At 38.0% G+C, this 20,700-nt stretch overlaps 1 protein-coding gene across 5 annotated transcripts in view; it reads right to left on the minus strand.

The window, feature by feature from the left end:
- Positions 1 to 4,545: 4,545 nt before the first annotated feature.
- The window catches only part of GPAM (glycerol-3-phosphate acyltransferase, mitochondrial), a 28,758-nt gene continuing 12,603 nt past the window's right edge, over positions 4,546 to 20,700 (minus strand). For 4 of the 5 annotated variants that reach the window (XM_068198041.1, XM_068198037.1, XM_068198042.1 and 1 more), the window contains exons 8-21: positions 20,271 to 20,407; positions 18,912 to 19,011; positions 17,991 to 18,203; positions 17,497 to 17,610; positions 15,473 to 15,558; positions 14,422 to 14,537; positions 13,558 to 13,628; positions 12,175 to 12,439; positions 11,527 to 11,669; positions 9,874 to 9,951; positions 8,963 to 9,103; positions 8,028 to 8,217; positions 7,872 to 7,930; positions 4,546 to 6,693 (exon numbers count right to left, since the gene is read on the minus strand). In XM_068198041.1, coding sequence (XP_068054142.1) covers positions 6,577 to 6,693; positions 7,872 to 7,930; positions 8,028 to 8,217; positions 8,963 to 9,103; positions 9,874 to 9,951; positions 11,527 to 11,669; positions 12,175 to 12,439; positions 13,558 to 13,628; positions 14,422 to 14,537; positions 15,473 to 15,558; positions 17,497 to 17,610; positions 17,991 to 18,203; positions 18,912 to 19,011; positions 20,271 to 20,407 — 1,830 coding nt within the window. In that variant the 3' untranslated portion in view covers positions 4,546 to 6,576. The remainder of the gene's footprint in view (positions 6,694 to 7,871; positions 7,931 to 8,027; positions 8,218 to 8,962; positions 9,104 to 9,873; positions 9,952 to 11,526; positions 11,670 to 12,174; positions 12,440 to 13,557; positions 13,629 to 14,421; positions 14,538 to 15,472; positions 15,559 to 17,496; positions 17,611 to 17,990; positions 18,204 to 18,911; positions 19,012 to 20,270; positions 20,408 to 20,700) is intronic. The other variant, XM_068198039.1, reaches the window with a different exon arrangement.

A 20,700-nucleotide genomic window follows, 5' to 3' on the forward strand; every position in this document is an offset into this window, starting at 1 on the left:
AACCCCTGAAACTGTCCACAGATATGCAAAATGTTTAACTGGGAACAAAACCTCAGCCCTTCCTCAGTCTCATCAGCAGAGGGACACCAAGTCAAAGGTGTGACACTGGTTTTACAGACACGCCGCAGTGAGCAGTTAACAAACCATCCCAGGTACCAATTACACAGCACAGAGCTCTCTCAAAGAGGCTGCTTAAGTACTTTTGGGAGGATCCTGGAAACTCTTCCAATGAAAATGCATTAAAAGAGTGCCATTGTCAATTCTGTGGCATTTATAAATGTTGTTTTCTTTGTGTAGATACAATCATTAGGGCCTGAACTCCTGAGATAATGCAATAGTCAAACCAGCAGTAAACCCAAAGCTCAGGAAATATCACTTGGCTTTCAGTATTTCCAAAGCAGTACCAGAGTTAAACTGTAAACTGTTAACAGATTACAGGGTTAATTTTTAATTTATTATTGTTATCTGCCAGGAACACTCTGGAAGATGAAAATGCCAGGGGCAGGATTCCTTGCCCCTTTTCCAGTCACCAGGGATTTTACTACTGGCTGAGGTAGGAGACTCCTACACTTCTCTCTATGAAAAGGCTCACAGAGCACAGTAAGATAATGTGATGTCTGATTTCTTCTCCAGTCCTTTCCTGCTCCCTGCAGGCACTCCATCTGTTTTTTGACCAGTAGAAACACTAAGAAAAGATTTTTACAGAACAACCTTAATAAAACCCTCATATATTTTACTCCTCGATTACAGGGACAAGAAGAATAATTCATACTACAGCTACTCCTGGTCTCAAACACAAAGAATCAGCCTGACCACCAGCCAAAGCAGCCTGACCAAACTGTTTCTGTACAAACCCATTTCTACTTTGCCCAGGAAAGATGCCCAGACCTGGAAGGCAGAGCTTCACCTGTCTGTTCTTCTGACCACCACACAGCAAGGTCCAACCAACAGGGACAGGGACCCAGTGTTTCCCAGGAAAAGGAAACAGCAGCCCTCCCAGGCCATCTATCTCAGCACCTGGCTCACAGTAAAAAATTTTTACATGATCTACCCTGGTTCTTTTCAGTGCAACTGAAGACTAAATTCACCCATATTTTATGCAATCTGGGTACTCCCATAGCCACGGTATAATCCAAACACTTTTCTTCTCTGTGCAGAGGGCTGAAGTGAAGACCTTTTTTTTCCCCTTCCATCTTGCCTGTAGCATCCTTCAAACAGAGCATGGTATCCCAGCTGAGACCTTATGGACAGCAAAGTTTTGCCCTGTATTTGTCATTCATGTGCAGGAATAAGGGTATCATTACATGACACCTGCCCTTTCCATGGCAGCAGGACCCTTCTCAGTAACTTTCTGCTTGTGGACTGCCAGTAAAGTGGAGTTTTCTCTAAAGAACTGCTACGCAGCTGGTTTATTTTCTCTCCTGTGCCTGTACATCAGCTGGTCCTTTCTCAGATGTAATGCACTGTACTTCCCTGGCTGGAATGGCTTTCTTCTTTCTGCTTTCAGATCTTTCCAAAACTTATCTTTAACCCTGGGATCATGATGTCCTCCACTGGACTACCTGGCTGTCCCAGATCTTATTGCCTACAAATGTAAAGAGCAAATTCTCTTCCATTCCTAAGGTCATTAATGAAGATACTGAACAGACAAGACTCAGAACAGATCTAAAATCATGTCCACTCCTAACAGTAATCCTTCAACTCCAAAATTCTTTCATTCTGGCTGTGATTTGTGTTTCAAGGAGAGGAAAAAATCCACTTCATATCTGTACACATGCAGTTCCTCAAATTACTTCCTAATGAAAATAGAAAACAGCGTCAGAAGTGATGTGTCAAAGGCCATGCATGGGTTCAGTGAATCTTTGAGCCCAATTTACATCATCTGATCTCCATATCTGGGTTTCCTCACATCTCAGGGACTGTCACTCTGGAAAACATTTGGGATCAAGACATTGAAAATACTATCAGTTTAACAACCAACGTAATTACTGTGCTGGAGAACATTTTCATGCAAATTACTCACAGCAATTACGCTATGTGTCTTTTACTGAAATTTTGCACTGCGTAATTACATGCACATAGATTTATATAACTAATAGTTACTCAGCAATTAATTAAATAGCTTTTGTTTCTCTAACTGCCAATGCTTTACGACAGATGAAAGCTGAAAATCTTTTTGGGTTTATGGTCTCTCAGGCCTAAGCTCTGGTACAACACACAGTGATGAACATTTCCTACACGTTTCTTTAGAAAAGACAGAGTCGCTTATTCTAAAGATAGCATCAACTATGATAATACCTTTTGGATAATTACATTAACAGGTTGGCCAACTTACAGGAGAATAAATAAGGATAATAATTCTCACCCAGCAGTGCAAAACACAGGGAACATCTATAAATAAAGACCGAAAAGAAAATGTTTCAAGCAGCAACTCGATCAATGTGGATCTTACCTTGAAAACACAGGGCTACTGAAAACATGATGTACCATAAGAGAACAAAGCAGAGAGCTCAAAGCAATGATCCTTCTAAATAAGCCTGACAAGCTTTTATTATAGAAAAACTGAATTAAGCAAAAACTAGAGATAAGTGCTGTATCTGACACTTGGGATTTCAAAATACTGAGAAATAGGAAGACATTTACAGAAATGATATATAAGGTCATCCCCAACAAGAATTGGGTTTAATTCAAGATACTGACAATAATTGAATTCTAAATTTCCTGCTTCAGCCTAGAGTTGTCAATTAATTGAGCCTTGCTTGCATGTGAACATTGCTAGAGGCCCCTTACAGAATCAGCTGATTATAGCTTTTTTTTTTTCCTGAAGAGTGAAGCGGCATCCCTCCTTCTCAATTTAGGTAATGATCATCTATGCAGGTTTTATTATATTAAAGCCCCATTCCAATTAATTCACATTTGCCAGATGCTGCCACAATTGCTGACAGATGTTTCTTACACTCCAGGTCAGCCTGAAATCAGCATAAGAAGTTTGCAGCATCAGAGCCATCCCAGGCTCCTGAATGACACACAAACACCCCCATGAGGAGAAAGGAACTGTGAAAGAACTCCAGGTGCAACAACCTTGTGGGGATGGGAGAACAGAGAGGCAAAATGGCATCTCCACTGTGCAACAAAACAGTGGCTTAGGAGTTGGGATGTTACTTCAACCTGCTTTTTAAGTGCCTCTGCACCAGCTCATACACTGGTAGAGATAATTTTATTATCTCATCTACGATGAGATATTTTAATGGTTTAATTTCAGAAACTACCTGCAGTGGGACAAAGTTATTGAATGAATTATCCCAGCAAGTTATTTAAAAAAACCACAACAACAACAAAAAAAAAATCAAAAGAACACTAGAAGAGCTTGTTAAATGTCATATTAGCAAACAGTTTAATTTATTAAAATGACTCCAGTACACCTCTGTGCTTCTACAACAAACACGCATTACACATAACAGGTAAAACACAGTAACATTCTCCAGTCAGCAGTTCCCGGCTCATCAGCACAGAAACACAAAAACAACAGTATCTCACATCACCTCCCAGCTCAACCTTCTTCCACATGGTGCTTGGGGCACTTCTCTGAGGAGCAGGCAGGCAGCTGAACGCAAGTGTGTGTCTATGCTTCCTGATCAGAGGTGGTGAGTGCAGCCCTGTGCTGCCCAGGGCACAGAGCCAACGCGCTGCCCAGACTGTGCACACAGGCAGTGAACTCATGGAACACGGGGAGTGCAGCCCCACATTTCCATCTCTCTAAAAACAGGACATCTACAGGATGGGCGTGGAGAGGTTAAATTTCTCACAGCATGAAAAGACACTGGCCCAAAAAGATTTGCACACCTGAGTATTATGTTCATAAGAGTTACGAGACTCATGTAAGTCTTTATAAAGTCTTAAAATACAGTTGTGGTAATTCAGGGCCAGTCCTTTCTCTTTTACTGGTTAACTTCACTGAAATCAACTCAACCTGGAATTCTAACAGCAAAGCAAACATGAAAAGTTAATAAGATCAGAAGACACTGAAGGTGTAAATACAGTGCAAGTGTTGGTTTTAGTCTTTTTGACTGTTACAGCCTGATAATTTTACATTCTGTGCTTTAATTTCAGGGAAAAGCATAGATGTTGTGTGTCAGAACATACATACTAGCAAATATACATGTATACATCATACACACTTGCTGCAGAATGCAAGGGCTTCCAGTGGCATATGATTCATAGTACCAATCTATGACATGCAGGTTTTTTTTTTCATACGAAACCAAAACAGTTTTAGAGGTGCCCCTCCCCCTGCATATATAAGTATCCATTAATGTGTATGCACATGCATTATTACCCACTCATTGATTTATGTTAACCAGATTTATTTTTTAAATTTCTTTCAACGTAAGCTATAAATTATTTTAGTTGCAACACCTAGCCAGAACACTCCAGTGACCACAGTACTCCTGGGTTTTATGGTAACTAATACCTCCATTGGCAAAACATTCTTAATAAAATGACTCAAGTTTTGTTTGCTTCATATTGCTTCATTTAAAAAAAAAAAAAGTATAAACTTTGCTGTTAGTACACTTCAGATTTGCTGAAGTGCAGTAAACTATAAGAGCTCGTTATTCAGAAGCACCTAGACTTTTTTTGATATTAAATGGAAGCCATCAGCAACAAATATTGTATGGAGAATTCATTAGGTGGATGAACAGTGCACATCAGTGAGTATGAGATGAAACTGTTTTCTAAACAGCTGGTAGCCTTCACAAAACAAATTATGTGTGATGTAGTCAGTCCTGCTGAGACAGCAGAAGGACATAACAAGTGACTCAAGGGTCAGTGTTTATCCATATTAATGTAGCTTTGGTTCAGAAATTCTTTAAGTGTTGTAGAGCACCTGGTTTAGTGACAAAACACATGCATCTCACAGTGCTAACAGTATAATGCTAATAAACTATAAACTGCAGCTTTCAAATATGAATAGCATTTAGTAAAAAAATTTACAGAAATATTCTTGTTGACAAATGTGCAGTACAAATGTAAGCTCCTTGGCCACAAACTCTAATTGTGTGCATCAGTTTTGTGCTGGCATAACAGTGCAAGTGCTGAGATTCCAGTATGATTTTCCGTGTTTATGTTAAGCAACAGAGATTACATGATGAAGTTTGGGGGATTTTCTGCTCACAAGGCCAGGATGTGAGAATCAAGCAAAGCAATGCAGCAAAGGAAATATTTAATTTCCCTCATCTAGAAGGCATAAAGGAGGGAAAACACATTTCACAAGCAAACCAGCTTCACATACTACCAAGTTATTGCTTCAGCTAAATCAGCTGTACTAAAATACAGGACTAGAAGTTGCAATCTAATCTGCCCTCACATGAAGAGAAGATGAAATCTACAGTGCAAGTCCTCCATGAAAAAGGATCAAATTGCAACACCAGAGTCCTGTTTCATAGGACAGAATTTATTCATCATTCAGTTTTGCCTGTGAATTAATTTTATTTGTAAATCAGTTAGATCACAGTCTAAAATACATTGTTTATATTTCTGTATTTCTAGAGGTACTACTTCATGCCAATTCAGGTCTGCTCAACAACAGAATATAATACGAACACTTGTTTCCAAAGAATTGACAAAATTATTGCTGAAATTTTTAGGGTCAAAATTAAAACTTATTTCACCAAATCAAGTCTTTACTCCACTTAAAAAAATCTGACATCCTACTAATTAAAAAAAAAAACAACAAAACAGAAACAAAACAAAAAAAACCCCCTGAACTTATTAGGGTTTTTTCAATTAAATAATAATCTAAGATTTTACAAGATATTCACATTCAGGCAACTGTCTCCTGACTTACCTGGCTGAATGACAGATGCTACAATAAAAGCAAGAATACTACTCTCACATTCTTCCTGACAGCAGTGATTAGTGCAGTTTACCACTGCACTACACAGTTTTAATAGTGCAAGGTGTGCCTGCTGACATTTCTCACAATCACCTGCCACATGATCGTTATTCTCAGATGTCTGTACCTGCAATTTTCATTAGAATTTTGGCATTTATGTTAACACTTATGAAAAACTATGGCTTTATCCATGAAGTATATAGCCTACCTAAGCAAAATTTTTGAACCATTTATTAAAACAATAAAACAGAATTGGAATGCAAGTTACTCGGTCAAGCCATAAGCTGTGTTGCCACTAAACTCAAGATCTCAGGGCTAGCTACAGAACACCAATATGTGTACTTGTGCATCTGTTACAGTCTTTAGAAGTTTATTTAAAATATAACACTGATAAAACTTTTTTTTACATCTAAGTCTGATAATTTATCTTATTTTTTGCAACATGTTAAATTACTTGTATCGAAAGTGTCATCTGAGTATCGCGGTATTACAACAGGACTGGGACTGTAAGAAACCCTTAAATGCACACATAAGAAGGCACTTGTCTTCCAGTAGTTCAAGTCAGAGAAGGCCTTACCCAGACAGTGGCACCTTATACTTTGAAGGATTAGCAAATGTCCCCAGGCTTTGCCACAGTCTCAAAACCTGTCCTCGTGTCCCTGGACAAAGGTGCTGTGTGTGGTCTATAACACCATGAAGCTCATGACAAATTCCAGTAGTTTCTGCCTGTTGCTCTGAGGTAGGAATGTAGTGCCAAGCTCCAAAATGGTGTCTTTCCTTTGCTGAGTCTGCTTGAAAACCTGAAACACAGCATGAACACATGTAAGCATCACCACGTTAAAGGAATCTCCTTTCTTCTGAGATGAAAATGTAATGGTCTATACTAAGTTTTCTCTCGTTTAAAAGACTTCTTTCTTTTCATTTCTTGAAGGCTTAGATGGCAATGCCTTTAGGTATTATTACAATTCACTCAGTGTTGAAGCCCTTCAGGGGTTATGGAAGAAAAGAAATGGAGAAATAAGTACAGTGAGTGATAAACAGCCAAATCTTAACAGTGAGGAACAAAACAACCAATCAAAGGCATCCAATTGAAAGTGTAAACACTTTAAAAACAAGAATTCAGATGCTATGCTACAGAAGATGCTCAGGAAACATTATCTAGTTTCACTTTGCATTATAGCTTATCCTACTGTTGGAAAATGATGGATCCAGCTGTGCTTTCCTCACAGCTATTCAGAGTCTACAGAAAGATACCTTTACTAGGCCAACTATTGTTGGATTATTCAATATATCAGAATTTAAAGGCAAAGACTTCAAAACCCATACCCAGCAACATTTTTCCTAAATGTCAATACTTTCCAAATTATAATGCTGCAACTTATCTGGCATTCAGGAAGTCATGCCAGTCTGATGAAAGAAAAACACTTCACTTGCAAAATCTAGATGGGTGATTTATGATTTAAATACTAGTGGTAAAGTACAAAACTGAATGTTTATCTTAAAGAAGACCTGTATCCTCATGGTGAACACTGAAGGTGTATAAGGATGGTTCTTCTGGAGCATCAATCACCGCTAAGCCAAAATTCAATAACTAATGCTTTTCTAAAGATTTAAGTAGACTTCAAAATTAAATTTAGCTGTTACTGAGCACAGATCATGCTCTCAGCTTTTCAATATGTTTCAACAGGGACACAGAGTAGAACAGAGGGACTTCATTTGCTGTGAATAAAAATGTCTAGTCACCCATCCATCCAGACAGGCCTTCCCAGAGACAAGAAGTGCCCTTTTCTACAGCTTGTGGTCTCTGTTACAGCCCTCAGCCAAAAGGAAACCAAAATGCTGCAAACCCACAATACATTTTCACAGATACAATCACTGATTTTAAAATAACACTGAACAGATTTCTTGAAATGTCCAAATTGTGCTCATTATTGAAATGAAACTTAACAGTTGCCAGCTCTGAGCACCAAACACTTACTCCAATTTCCTTGAAGACTTTCACTGCATTTTTCACATGACTGTAGGTGGCACTCTCAGCTGCAAGAGAGAAAACCCAGAGATAAACAAACTGAAATTCAATTTGGGCTACCTTGTGGTAGAAAGAACAGAATGAATCAAACCCAGTTTAACGTACCATACACAGCAACATTCCTCTCTGTCCTGCTTATTAAGTGCCTGTGTAGCTTCTGAATATATTCAGACTCTAAAACAGGACCACTAAAATTGTGCACAAAGATGACAGCAGAGCTGTATGCCTCCAGTAATGGTGCCAGTAACCTCTGCAGGAAGGTGATGTATTGCTGGTGCTCTTGAGACTGGCTCACCTAAGAAAAGGCAATAAAAGGTTCAGTGACAGAGTGGAAACCAGAACGACCTGCAAGGCATAACATGTCCAAACAGCAACCAAAATAAAAACAAAAGCACAAAAACCTATACAAAAAGAAGTGTGGGGCCACAGCACAATAGGGGAGCATAGCAAAAAGAGAGGTTTATCACGAGGGACAAAACAGGCAGTGAACATCAGAGACCAATGCTATTTTTTCCTCCTCCAGAGTATTACTATTTTCCCAAGGTAAAATTAAAGACATCATGCTGTTCTGCAGCCAACAGAAGGGCTGCCCTACATTCACAGAGACAGACAGACGTTTTCAAGTGTTAACAAGATATCCTAAAGAGTGTTTGTGTCAGCTCTGAGAAAACTAGTAATATCTAAAGTCAACATAAGCAATCTATGAAGCGAAACATAGGCTGAATATAAACACCAGCTGGATGTGCCCCTTTCAGACTGCATTTAAAGAATAAAACCAAGGTACTTGAGTCTTTATCAGTTTTCAGGACTCTAAACATTGCTCTTCCACCTCCCTGTAAAGATTGTTTATGTTTCTTCAGCTATTTTCCTTATGTGAAGGAGACAAATGGACTGTACAAAAATATTAACATTGCAAACCAACAAAACCTCACCCCCCACCTCCACCCCGCAAAAAATGATCATTACCTGTCCTGAATAAACAAAGTCATTTATATCTCTCACAAGAGGGTTCAACATTAGTAGCCTAAGGAAAATATTACCTTCAGGTAGCAATCTCTCTGCTCCTCTCCAAAATCACTGTCTTCATCTTCCTCATCACTTCTCCAAGATAATGGCTCAGGGAGTTTTTTATTCCACTGCTGTTCTGTAAGACTGGGGCTAACATCCTCCTGATCATCCTGCTTAAATTTCAAAAACAAGGTGGTAAATAGGTAAAACTCCAAATCCAGGCAAGCAATAGGTTTATTTTATAATCTCATCTGACTTAATGCATTTATCAACCAATATTTAATGGATGCAGGTGAGACTTAATTATAGGTACCATTGAGAAAAGGAGAGAGAAGAGACATTTGGTGAAAAAGACTGGGCTTTTTTCTTGCTTCCTTCTGGGTGCCCACGTTTGTTTACTGTGCACAAAAAGAAGTTTATGAAGCAAAGATATGCTGAATCAGCTGCCACTCCTAAGATTTTCTTTGCACTGTGCACCTCTGGCAAACTGCACCATACAGCGACTCCCCTACAGCCCTGAAACTGCAAGCTGAGGAGTTTTACAGTAATTCTGAGATAAATACAAAGGAAATTAAAGAATGACTAAAGGTCTGGACTCCTGACTCCTGCAGAGTAGAAAGTAAAAAAATCCACGTAACTATGCTACGTTTGAAACAGCTTCAACAATAAAATAAATCCCAAGTTTCAAGACAGTACAAAAATACATGTCTTCCTTAGTAGCTTTACTGGTAAAATGAAATTACAAAAAGAGTCATGAAGCATCACAGGCTGACTGTACCCAACTGTCTGGTGCTTAGGAACAGAGGAATGAAGCAGTCTCAGTCCTGGGCACGTTGTTACAAGCTTTCAGTAACAACATATACTTAGAACAAGTCTCACAGCTAAGGAGCACAAACCACCCGTAGTACAGTACACCACTCCTACAGCATCTCTGCCTCTTTACCTCAGCCACCAGGAGAATGCCATACTGGATCAGCCTTTCCACAGACTCATGGCAAACTTGATAAACCACCTGGCAAGGCTGCACAACACAAAAGGAATGCAGTGAAAAAGTCACATCCATTACACCATTACAGCAATGTCATTCCCCGTTCAGTATGAATGTTTTAGATACAGCAGTATTATTTCTTTTATGCAAACTGTTAAACTTTTATCAGCATAATCCCACTGCACCACTCTTGTGTTTATCCTGGCAGACATTAAAAAAATTATAGTGAAATAGGATATTTAAAACATGTGCAAGATTTTTCCAAAATGCATTACCACTGGTAGAAAGCCACATTAAATATTATCCCTTTTTAACAGCCTCCAACCTAATTTTAGTTTGTTAACAGTTCCAGAACAAAATCATCATAAAATCAAAATTATTGAAACTCATAAAAGTGATCTATTTGGAATTTAAAGGAAACTACACTTCCAAGAAACTCTCTTACGTGTTTTGAAACTGAATTTAAAGAATCCAACTTCTTTTACATAATATAATAAATAAATATATAATATATATATTATATTTATTTATAATACATATATTATAATTATATATTATAATATGTGTTGTATTATATACAACATATTATAATCTATAAAATATTATATTATAATATTATAATATATTATAGATTATAATAGATATATAGATAGATTATAATAGATATATATTATAGATTATAATATATTATATTATAATATTATATTTTTATATAATAAATAAATACGTACGTAAATAATAATTTAGGAAATATTTTCTTAGTTAAAAAATAATAATCAATTATTAACTCTGAAAGCAGACGGATATTATTACTAAAGAACTCCAGTATATGAGCTAACATTACTACCCAGACAAAAGTACTAAATTTGGCTTACGCTTCCATAAAAACGCACACATCAAATATGAGTACAAATGTAAGAACTAATTGAAGAATCTCTAGAATTTTAAGTAACTTCTACACATAAGAAAAAATAACATCTAGCACTTAAAACTGGAAGTACGCAGTGTCTGAAAAGTGAGATAACATCAGCTCTTGTCAGTGTTTTGTAACAACAAAAACTCAAGTCAGGCCATGTTTAAAATTTCCACTAAGTACTAGGTATGGCACAACACGAGTACTGCACTCCTATGGAAATAAGGAATATTTTTAGAATATGGAGCCTTACTTCCCAACACAATTTCAGTTGTCTGTGCAAACTCATAGGAGCTGGGTACTTACAATGACTTCTGTTTCTTTAGGTAAAAAAAAAAAAAAATAGTTTGGGCAGAATGCAAATACAGCTGTGATGATCTAAGACAGGAATAACACAAAATCTATTAGAGAAGCTGCTCTTTCAGCTTCCCACAACTCGAGGTGGGCTTCTTAACACTGCCTTTCTCAGAAAAGGCCTAAACACAGCAGAAATGTCCCCGGCCCAGCCCAGCGTGAGCCACTTCAGCACTTGCAGGAGCAGCAGGTGGCACTCAGTGTGTGACAGCCATTGATACCCATCACCATCACACTGCACTGACAGTGAACAGACCAGAGCTGTGACACTTGTAGAAAGCATCCTGTAATTTTAAAGTAACAAGCAGAAGAAAAACTGGACAATTAATGCAATTACTTACCAAAGACACAGTGAATTCATGAGAAAGCAAGTAGCACAAGCTGGCGGCTTTTCGGACCAGGTGTTCTTGACTGATTAAACTGGGAGAAGCACCACTGGTGCCATTTCTGTACCTCCTGCTCTGAATCGCGTGAAGACTGCAGGCTGGAGCAGAAACAAACACAGGCAAAGTTTAATTTTCCTAAGAGCTTTATGGCAAAGGAAACATCAAACTTCTGTTTTGTCCACTTCTGGGGCTAAAAGCAGTCAAACATTACACACATGCCATTCAAGAATAAAGACAGACTTAACCACTCTTTTGTGTCCAGTAATGTCAGATCAAAAGAAAATCTCATAAAAATACTGCTCACCAAAACAAAGGCTTTGCCATGTTGGCTCAGAACTCTGATAGTGCCTTGCCTATGGCAGTGACCAATATACAAATACTTCCAAGAAAGATAAAGGATGAGGGGAAAAAAGAATGGGAACATTACTCAAACAAAATACAAGTTTGCTTTAAAACTGTTTGTTAAGGTAAACATGAGTTGAAACAGGAAGTGAAAAACTGTATTACAGTAAATAACACAAGAAACTGATGGGGACTTTTGTGCAGATACTTTGACTTCAAGGATTACAAGAAAGTCTTCCCCTGATAACCCCCAAAACATACCAATAACAGCCTCTTTAATGAATACATGAAGTATTCCATTGCTGTAGAAGTTGAGCTCAAAGACAGCAGGTATTGTGATGCTGGGCGTGACAAAGAACTCATTGTTTCTGCTCGTGTTTGTGATATTTACACAGTTCCCCAACAAGTGGATGGCATGCATAACAACATCATCTGAGTTCCCTGAAAATCCCAAGTCAAAGTCACGGGCAAGGACCTCCTCCTTCATAGAGAAGAAATCTTCTACCAGTCTGGAAAGATCAGTTCCCTACAAATAAACACAGAATCACACCGTTAAAACAATCTTTCTGCACAGGAATCTATCAGTAAACCCCATAATCAGGTATATATCAAACACAATACACTAACCGCCAATAATCCAAAGCACGACAGTCTTATCAGAAAAAGTGATTTTCACTGAGGCTTTGATGAAGTAGTTCCACATGTTTTGAACTATATGCAATTATATTTTACAGCCATGGAACTATTTGGGATTGCAAGGTTTTTCTTTGCTTCTTGGTTTATTTCACAGCCACACCTGAATACCTCAAGATACCTCAAGAACATGTCAGAAGCACTATATTTCCATTACCTATGATATAAAGTGAATGATCAATTAGCTGGGAATATCACACTTAATAGAAGGGAACAATTGGTGTGGAACATGAGGAAAAGTGTTTCTTCAGGCACCTCCTTTTCCTGTTTTCTGCCAAAAGGGAGTCAGATCACATTGTAAAATGCTTCTTTGATTCCACTATTTTAGGAAATTGGAAAGACTGGACTGATGAGAATGGTAACACTTCCTTCACAAGCAGGACTAGACAAGTGACCAATATTTTTCCATTTGTTCTCAATTTGTGTGCAATAAAAGCTTCAGATTTTAAGGACTTTTAGAAAAAATACAAAACAAACTCGTAGGAGGAAAAAAAAAAATTCTCCAACTTTCATGCACAAGACTTCAGGTAAACATTAGTATCATTCTACCATTGTGATATAGCATTTTAGTACTGAGGAACAGTAAAATCAGTTTGGAAATTAATGGTACAGTTTCTAGAGTATTCAGTAGTGAATGTGTTTTGAGATCTAAAAAACAACCCTAATACAATAAATGAAACCCATGCAATCTTTAAAAAAAGCATAACATTTTGAATTACAAAGATCTATTTCCACATGAGCATTTATTATCATCCCATCAATAATGGCTTGTGTTCAAGCACCCACTGCTAACTAAAATATCAGCACTCAGACTACCTGAAATCCACTTTAATTTAAATGCATCTTTTTTTAAATCAGTATCATGCAATAGTAAAATCCATACTTTCTTTAAAAAATAAGTTAACAAGGCCAAAGCAATGTTTGGCTATTTAAGCAACACAGAAGCCTTACCTGCCTGTGTCTGTACAGCAACAAACAGGCAACAATGTGGGTAGACATCACAGCACAGGACTTGTCAGCAGCTAGAGGTGAACAAGATAAACTTGCTGAGCATCTGAGACATTCCAAACATCATTACAAATGAAAGAGTACCCACTATTTAAAAAATAGTAACATTGATGTGGGCACAGAACTGTAACCACCAAATGAAATACAAAGTGTATTATGTCTGTCCAGAAACAATATTAAAGTAATCAAATTAAAGTAACTGGGACTAAGAAGGCCAAATAAAGCTTAGATATTTACCAAGGTAAGTACTGTTTCCTGTGTATCTCTGGTACCACAAACCACAGACCTACTGACTGAAGCATATAGCACATAACCTATAAAACCTGGCAACACTGATCTGTGCAGCTAGATGAGTTCATGTATGATCTTAAATAATGCCATTAAGACACTCCAATGGCTCCTTACATGAAGAGATAAGCAATGAGTGTATCAATAAGAAAATCAAGCACTTCAAAGTACAGAAAGTTTAGTGTACTAGTCCAACTAATAGAATAAAAATTTACTTGATCAGAAAAAGAGTTTATTAAATTTTGAAGAGAACGGAGGGAGACAAAAGATGGAGAATCGTCAAGATTATGTAATCTTGACAATGAAATGATCACCTGAATGGAGACAATTAGGAAGTGTGACATTACCAGACAGAAAATTCATGCTGTCAGCAAAACCAAACAGGCAGCTGACAGCAACCTGCTCCAGTGGAAGGTGTCACTGCCCATGGCAGGGGGGTCGAAATGAGATGATCTTCAAGGTCCCTTCCTATCCACACCACTCTGTGATTTTGTGGTAGTGACACTCTTCAACACTTACTGAACAAAACGTGCTCAGCCAAGTTGGCTATCAGCTCTCTTCTGAAGGGTTCACTGGTGATATCCCTGGAGTTGGGCAGCGAGGCTTCTGCACCTCCATCCACAGTATCGTTAGGTCTGAATACAGAATAAAATTTAACATGATGACATTTAGATTCTGATCAAAATGTAAAATAATATAAACTGATTTTTTTATGTACACTTAACTGAACCACAGCACAAAATACCATTACAGTCTGGTAAGGGCTGAAAATGTTATCACCAAAAAGCTCTACCAACTTTTCCTGATTTTTTTCTTTGCACTGCACAACAATAAGACTACTAGAAGAAAAACTGCAAGCTCTTTCTATGGCTACTCATGACTTGGCTCTAACACCAATTGCTCTTTTTCCTTCAATGAATATGGACAACAGTAGAAAAAACAAATTTGCCTAAAAGACAGAGCCCAGTTTCTCTACAAACTAGAAACGGTCTTTTGTACGGACTCACAACTTTCTAAAGGTACAGGACTGACATTGCCCCCACCAGGACCACAGAGGTTTGTATAACTCCTGAAAAAAACAGCTAAAATTTGTATCTATGTAACAAATGCAGAACTAACCCTTGAGCAGTTTTGCAGCTCTGACAGTCACCTCCTTGAAAATAAGGGGTACTCACTCAAAGGTCCTATTTGCTTTGAAACTATTCCAAAAACCTTGTAAAATGTTTATGAGGTTTAAAAACAAATCCTTTACTTTTCCCTAAGCATGTAATTTTCCCCCCTAAAATATTCCATAACATTTATAAACAAACCAGCAGAGGTTACTGAAAAAAACAAAGGAAAAAAGTCTACTTGAATTTATTTGAACAGAGCTCATCAGGAAGAATGTAACTCTTTTAATAAATTGCAGTTAGAATTGCCTAAGTTTTGCAGTTTTCTATAAACAATTAGATTATCCATGGGGAGTTCAAGCACTGCTTGGAATGTAATGCAGAACACTAAAAAGATAAACAAACAAACAAATCCCAACTTGTCCTCCCTTTTCAACAGCACCCAAAAAAAAAATCTCTACCTTGATGGAAGTATAGCTGGTAACAAAGCTTGTTCCAAAGAAAAAGGAGCAGGCACAGGTTTTTGGCTTTGGCTGTTTACATATTCCTGTTAAAAAAAAGGCTCATTAATTTTGTACTTTTTCTCCCTTATTCTTGCATTCAGCTGATAATGCTATTACAGGAAAAAGGCATTATTCAAAAATGCAACTGACTAAAAATAGCTCCCACTAAAAAGCAGTAGTAAGGTCAGAGATATTAAAAGTTTTCAACAGCTTATTCACTTTTGACTTTATATGCAAAAAGTAGACTTCCCACAGCAAGCAATCTGTACTTCATAAAAAAACTTGCAATGAAAACAACACATAACCTCTGTCATCATCCTGCTGTGAACAACTCCTTTGAGATGAGTTCTACAATTAAATTAATAAGAACTGCCTCATTAACATGAATGAGAGCAAAACCTAGCACCCATTCAGAACCAGCATGGAAACTGTAATTATTGCTTACTCCTGCCTTCCTCAAATGCCAGGAGAGAGAACTTCTAAGGGAAAACACTGCTGTACAAAACTCCAGTTGCAAGACACAAACTAAAGCCCCCAGGAAGCAGGCAGGGTACTGCATGCTTGGAATTCCTGAATCCCAAATTTCTCAAAAGCCAAACTCCTCTCCTCATAGGTTAAAATTTACACTATTCTGTTTTCAGGACGCTGTGTTCCCTCAGTTTCTGTAAAGAATGGGAAACTAAAGAGCCACTTAACCTGCTGGTCAGGAAAACAGCTCTCTCCCAGGAAAGCTGCTTAAAAGACTTCACAGCCTCTTTCACTCTCTCTTCTGCTTCCAAGCCTGTGCTCATAGAGCTGCCGATGCTCAAAATTAACCCCCAAAGCTCATCTGCTTTAGAAAAACCTGCAGTGACACAACTACAGTTACACTTCTGCAAATGTGAGCTAAGGCACACTTTAACAATTTATGTCATTTGTCACTATTCTAGAGTACAATAAGGAACACAGGTACAAACGAGACCTGACAGAGGCTGCTGGGAAGGTACAGAGTGATTAGCATTTCACTAGATTAAGAGGGCAGATAACCCTCTTTTCCTTACACTGATCCAGGAAGAGTTGTTAACTCCCTACCAAGAATAGCCCAAGCCTTCTCCTTCTCCATCTCCTCCCTACTACACTAATTATAATGCAATGCAGCTGGTCACAATAATTTCATGCTGTGGTAACTGAACCCTCCAAAGCTCTCCAACCCTACTGCTTTTTCTGAGAGAAGTAGGGCAGAAAGAAGAACATCTAATTAATTTGAATAATGTTCTAGTAAGTTACTGTTACAGAGCTTAATCTTATTAAAGTCACACTAAAAATAAGGTATACTGTGGCAAAATACAGATTAGTGAAATGTAGATTAGTACCAGCAGATTCTGCAAAGAGATCTGAGAAAATTCAGATAAAGGCAGATACTGCCACACTACCCCATTCTCTGAGAAACTACAGAACAGTAGAGAGTGAAGTACTGTAGGTAACAGTTGTGAACCAATAATGAATGATGATTTTCAAAGAAAATACAGATTTTAATTATGTATTACCCATGACACTTTTATAGCTACTAATTTGCTTAGCAATTTTAAAAATCCAGCGAGATAAATGCCCTTCCTCAACCATTGCAGATGTCATTAAATTAAACTGGAAAACAGTATTCAGCTTCCTTCAAATCCATATGTCTCTACAAGGTAAAGAAATACTAGACAGTATAAGGATCATTTTAAAGATTGCTTGTTAAACAAAGAACCCCACCAGTAAGAATACTTACACTGTTTCAAAACCAATATATCAACTCTGAGACTATTTCAGCTTAAAACAAAAGTGTCCAAAGATTCAAACATTCATCAAAAACAGGGATACTTTTGTCCTGCTAGAATGGACTGCAGCAGATAATGCTAGTGATGATAACCAACAATGAGAAAATCAAAATAAATGTGTCCCACTATTGAAACACCAAAAATGTTAAACCTTCAAAAAGACATTCAAGATATCAAACTTACTTTTAAGGAAAATGGTTGTGCAAAATCTACTCTGACACACCCATAATTCTTCCGCAGCATTCTGAAGACTCCTCTAGCTATACTCCAAAGACTTTCATTCTTCTTAGGCTTGCCCTAGAAAACGTAAGTGGTTGTTTTGCTTTTCTTCCACTTTGCAATTAAAAGGTTATGTTTAAAATTAAAATGCATGCAACAGCAGACAAAGCAAGCCCAAAGCTTTTGACACACCTTATAACTTCAAGTTCATCTAGAGAACTATTTTTCTCTGTAGATATCCCCTTGAACATATTACTTGTCATGTCATGAATTTGCATTTAGAAGTGTGTCACCTGTACCTCAGCACTCCCAGTCACAGACATTTTGTGATTCATGGCTCGACAGGAACCCTGAGTCCATGGAACAGAGGACTAGCACAGCCTTTAACTGTGTAACACGTTTTCCTGCACATAAGCAGAAAATCCCCCAGGCAAAACAAGTTGTTTGATTGCTCTTACCAGCTGTTCACTGTTATAGTGACCTTCAATTATGCGATCATAGGAGATTCCCACAGGTATAATTAGGACATCAGGAGTAGCATTTGAGAAGAGAGCATCCACCACCACAGACAGAAGACCCGCTCTAGCTCCAGATGTCTTTCCACTTCGAGACCGTGTGCCTTCCAAGAATATTTCTAGAAACTGCTGCTGCCTCAACAATTCTTCTATGTGCTGAATACAAAAAGATTGGAAAAGAGAAAAAATAAGTATCTAATGATATTGGCATACATATATAGAGTAACATACAATTTTATTCAGATATATTGTGGGCAACTATTTCCTTTTAAAAGCATTGGAAGATCATGACTTGGCATGAGTACTTGTGGAAAAAAACCCAGTAATTAATTAATGCCTGACACAAGCCCAGACCTATGTGCAACTGAATTTGCATGAATATACAAGCAGTATAATGACATTTGTTCAAAAAGCATCTCTAGCAATGGTTGATGCAGTTGATTCACATTCATTTCCTTCTGGTTCCCCAGCACACCCCATCTTCCAAGATGCAAATACAGCTACTACACTGAATGGCACAAAGGATTACATTAACCCATCATGAACAGAGACTTCCATTGTGTTAAGTGAATCAGTGTAGAGATGCCTCACAACAAAAGACATCAGTGAAGCAAGCATAAGTTAACTCAGAGAGCATTAATTCCACATTCTTTAATAAGGATTATGCAAGGTGGTTATCTGCTCATCCTCAAAAGGGCTGAGCATGCAGTTTTCTTTATTCTATAGATTCAAACCTTCATACAAAAATGAATCCCCTTTTGCAGTATAAAACTTAAGACAAATTCAAAGAGCGATGGAACCCACATTCCCACTTGCCACCTAAGTGAAACACTGCCTACAGAAAGAAAGACAAGAAATACACACCACATAGAGCAAAGCTCTGTACAGGAAATCCTTACGACCATCAGGGTTCTGATCCAACTTCCGACGGATGAAAAATCCTCCCAGCTTGCGGATCAATGTGCTACACACCAAAGGAGGATTATACTCATTGGTTTCAGTTTGCAGGAAACTACTACATCTCCAACAAATAATTCCTTGCATACAACAGGGATTCAAGTAACTGAAATTCTTAAAGACTAAACTGTATTACACACATGATGGGACTACACAAATATTTCTCTGTTTCACTTAGGAATAGGCTTCTTTGCACTGTCTTGCTCCATTTCACTGCCTTGACAGGCCACTGACCAGAAGATTCTTGCACACTGAGATACTGGTGACCCATGTATGAGTTCACCTGAGCTGGCTCCAGTCTGTGCTGTGCTGCACAGACTGCATGGCCTGCATGCCCATGGTGTGTTGCACACTCCTCCCAGCTGCAGAATCAACTCAGCCAGCTGATTTTAACAGGGAAATCTGCAGGCAGCTCCCCCTTGGCACCAGCAATTACACCACCTGCATAGTCCCACATTTATCCCAGAGAATAATGAATAGGGCTGTTTTCTTGAAAAAAAATCCTTTACTGCCTCAAAAGACCAAACAGGAGTAACCCGTTCTGCAGACAGGATGCTATGCAGGGAAGATGGGCCTGCTGAATGCTGCAGAACTCAGGGTGCCCAGTGCCTAAAGTAATGTTAGATTATCTATGCTAAACTTTCTTTATTCTGCTGGCACTGAGAACTAGCATTTTAAATGTTAATTTATATGAATGCCTTTTTCACTAGGATAATTACAGACCAGCACCTACTGGTGTAAAACAACCTTGAAGTCAAGGCATTCCCCTTCTTTCCTGATCATTTCCTATAATATCCAGTCATTCTTTAGATACCAAATATGCCCAAATTCTGTCTCAGTGGCAAAATATTACCTAAAATACCTCAGGTTCTTCAGCCACCAGAAATATAATTTAAACACAGCTCAAGTGGAATACTTTTCCACAAAGTATTATTCACCCAGTACTGTTGCTGCCCGTTAGCCAGCTCACTAAATTGCATGAAGAGCTGTACATTCACAACTCTTCCTCCTGTATCATCTTTCCTTAGTCATCTAACCACTCTGAGACTCCAAAAAGGAATATCCTTTCTCCTTACCCTACATTAAGGTTGTAACAGAGCTTCTCTGAAGGATGTTGTGATGCTCCCTCTCTAAACACATCATAGGAACCAAAGAAGTTCTGCATGATGGCCCAATTACAGTCAGATAATTTTACACTTACACACTTTGTGCAGTTAGTCAGATCCCACCACCTCAGTCTTTCTTCAAATAAGGAGAGGTTATTACCTGAAGATAGGGATGTTGAGATTGTTCCCTGCAGCTATGTAGGGTGCTTTGATGTTATGGCAGAAAAGAATGAATGTAAGAAGCAGATAGTCAATGTGGGATTTGTGAACAGGCAAAAAGATAAGAGGCAAATTCATCTATGGTGGGGAGAGAAGGAAAAAAGAAACAGGTCAGTTGGTAAGAAACATGGAATATTACTCCTTTTCTTAAATCCACTGTTGAGATTGCTAGCATCATCTTATCTCAGCTGATGGTATTTTCCAGTTACTATAACTGAGTTTCTTTACTCCTGGTTTTCCTTCTGCTGGGACAATGAGAACATTTTAGTCAACTTGTCTTTAGCCTTAGTTTTCATGGACTGTAGTTTTCAATTGTATCCATTACATTAACAATTATTAATACTCCCAGTTTCTTCAGACTCATAGTATTG

Source organism: Anomalospiza imberbis, chromosome 8 (assembly GCF_031753505.1).
Source record: "Anomalospiza imberbis isolate Cuckoo-Finch-1a 21T00152 chromosome 8, ASM3175350v1, whole genome shotgun sequence".
Taxonomy (NCBI): domain Eukaryota; kingdom Metazoa; phylum Chordata; class Aves; order Passeriformes; family Viduidae; genus Anomalospiza; species Anomalospiza imberbis.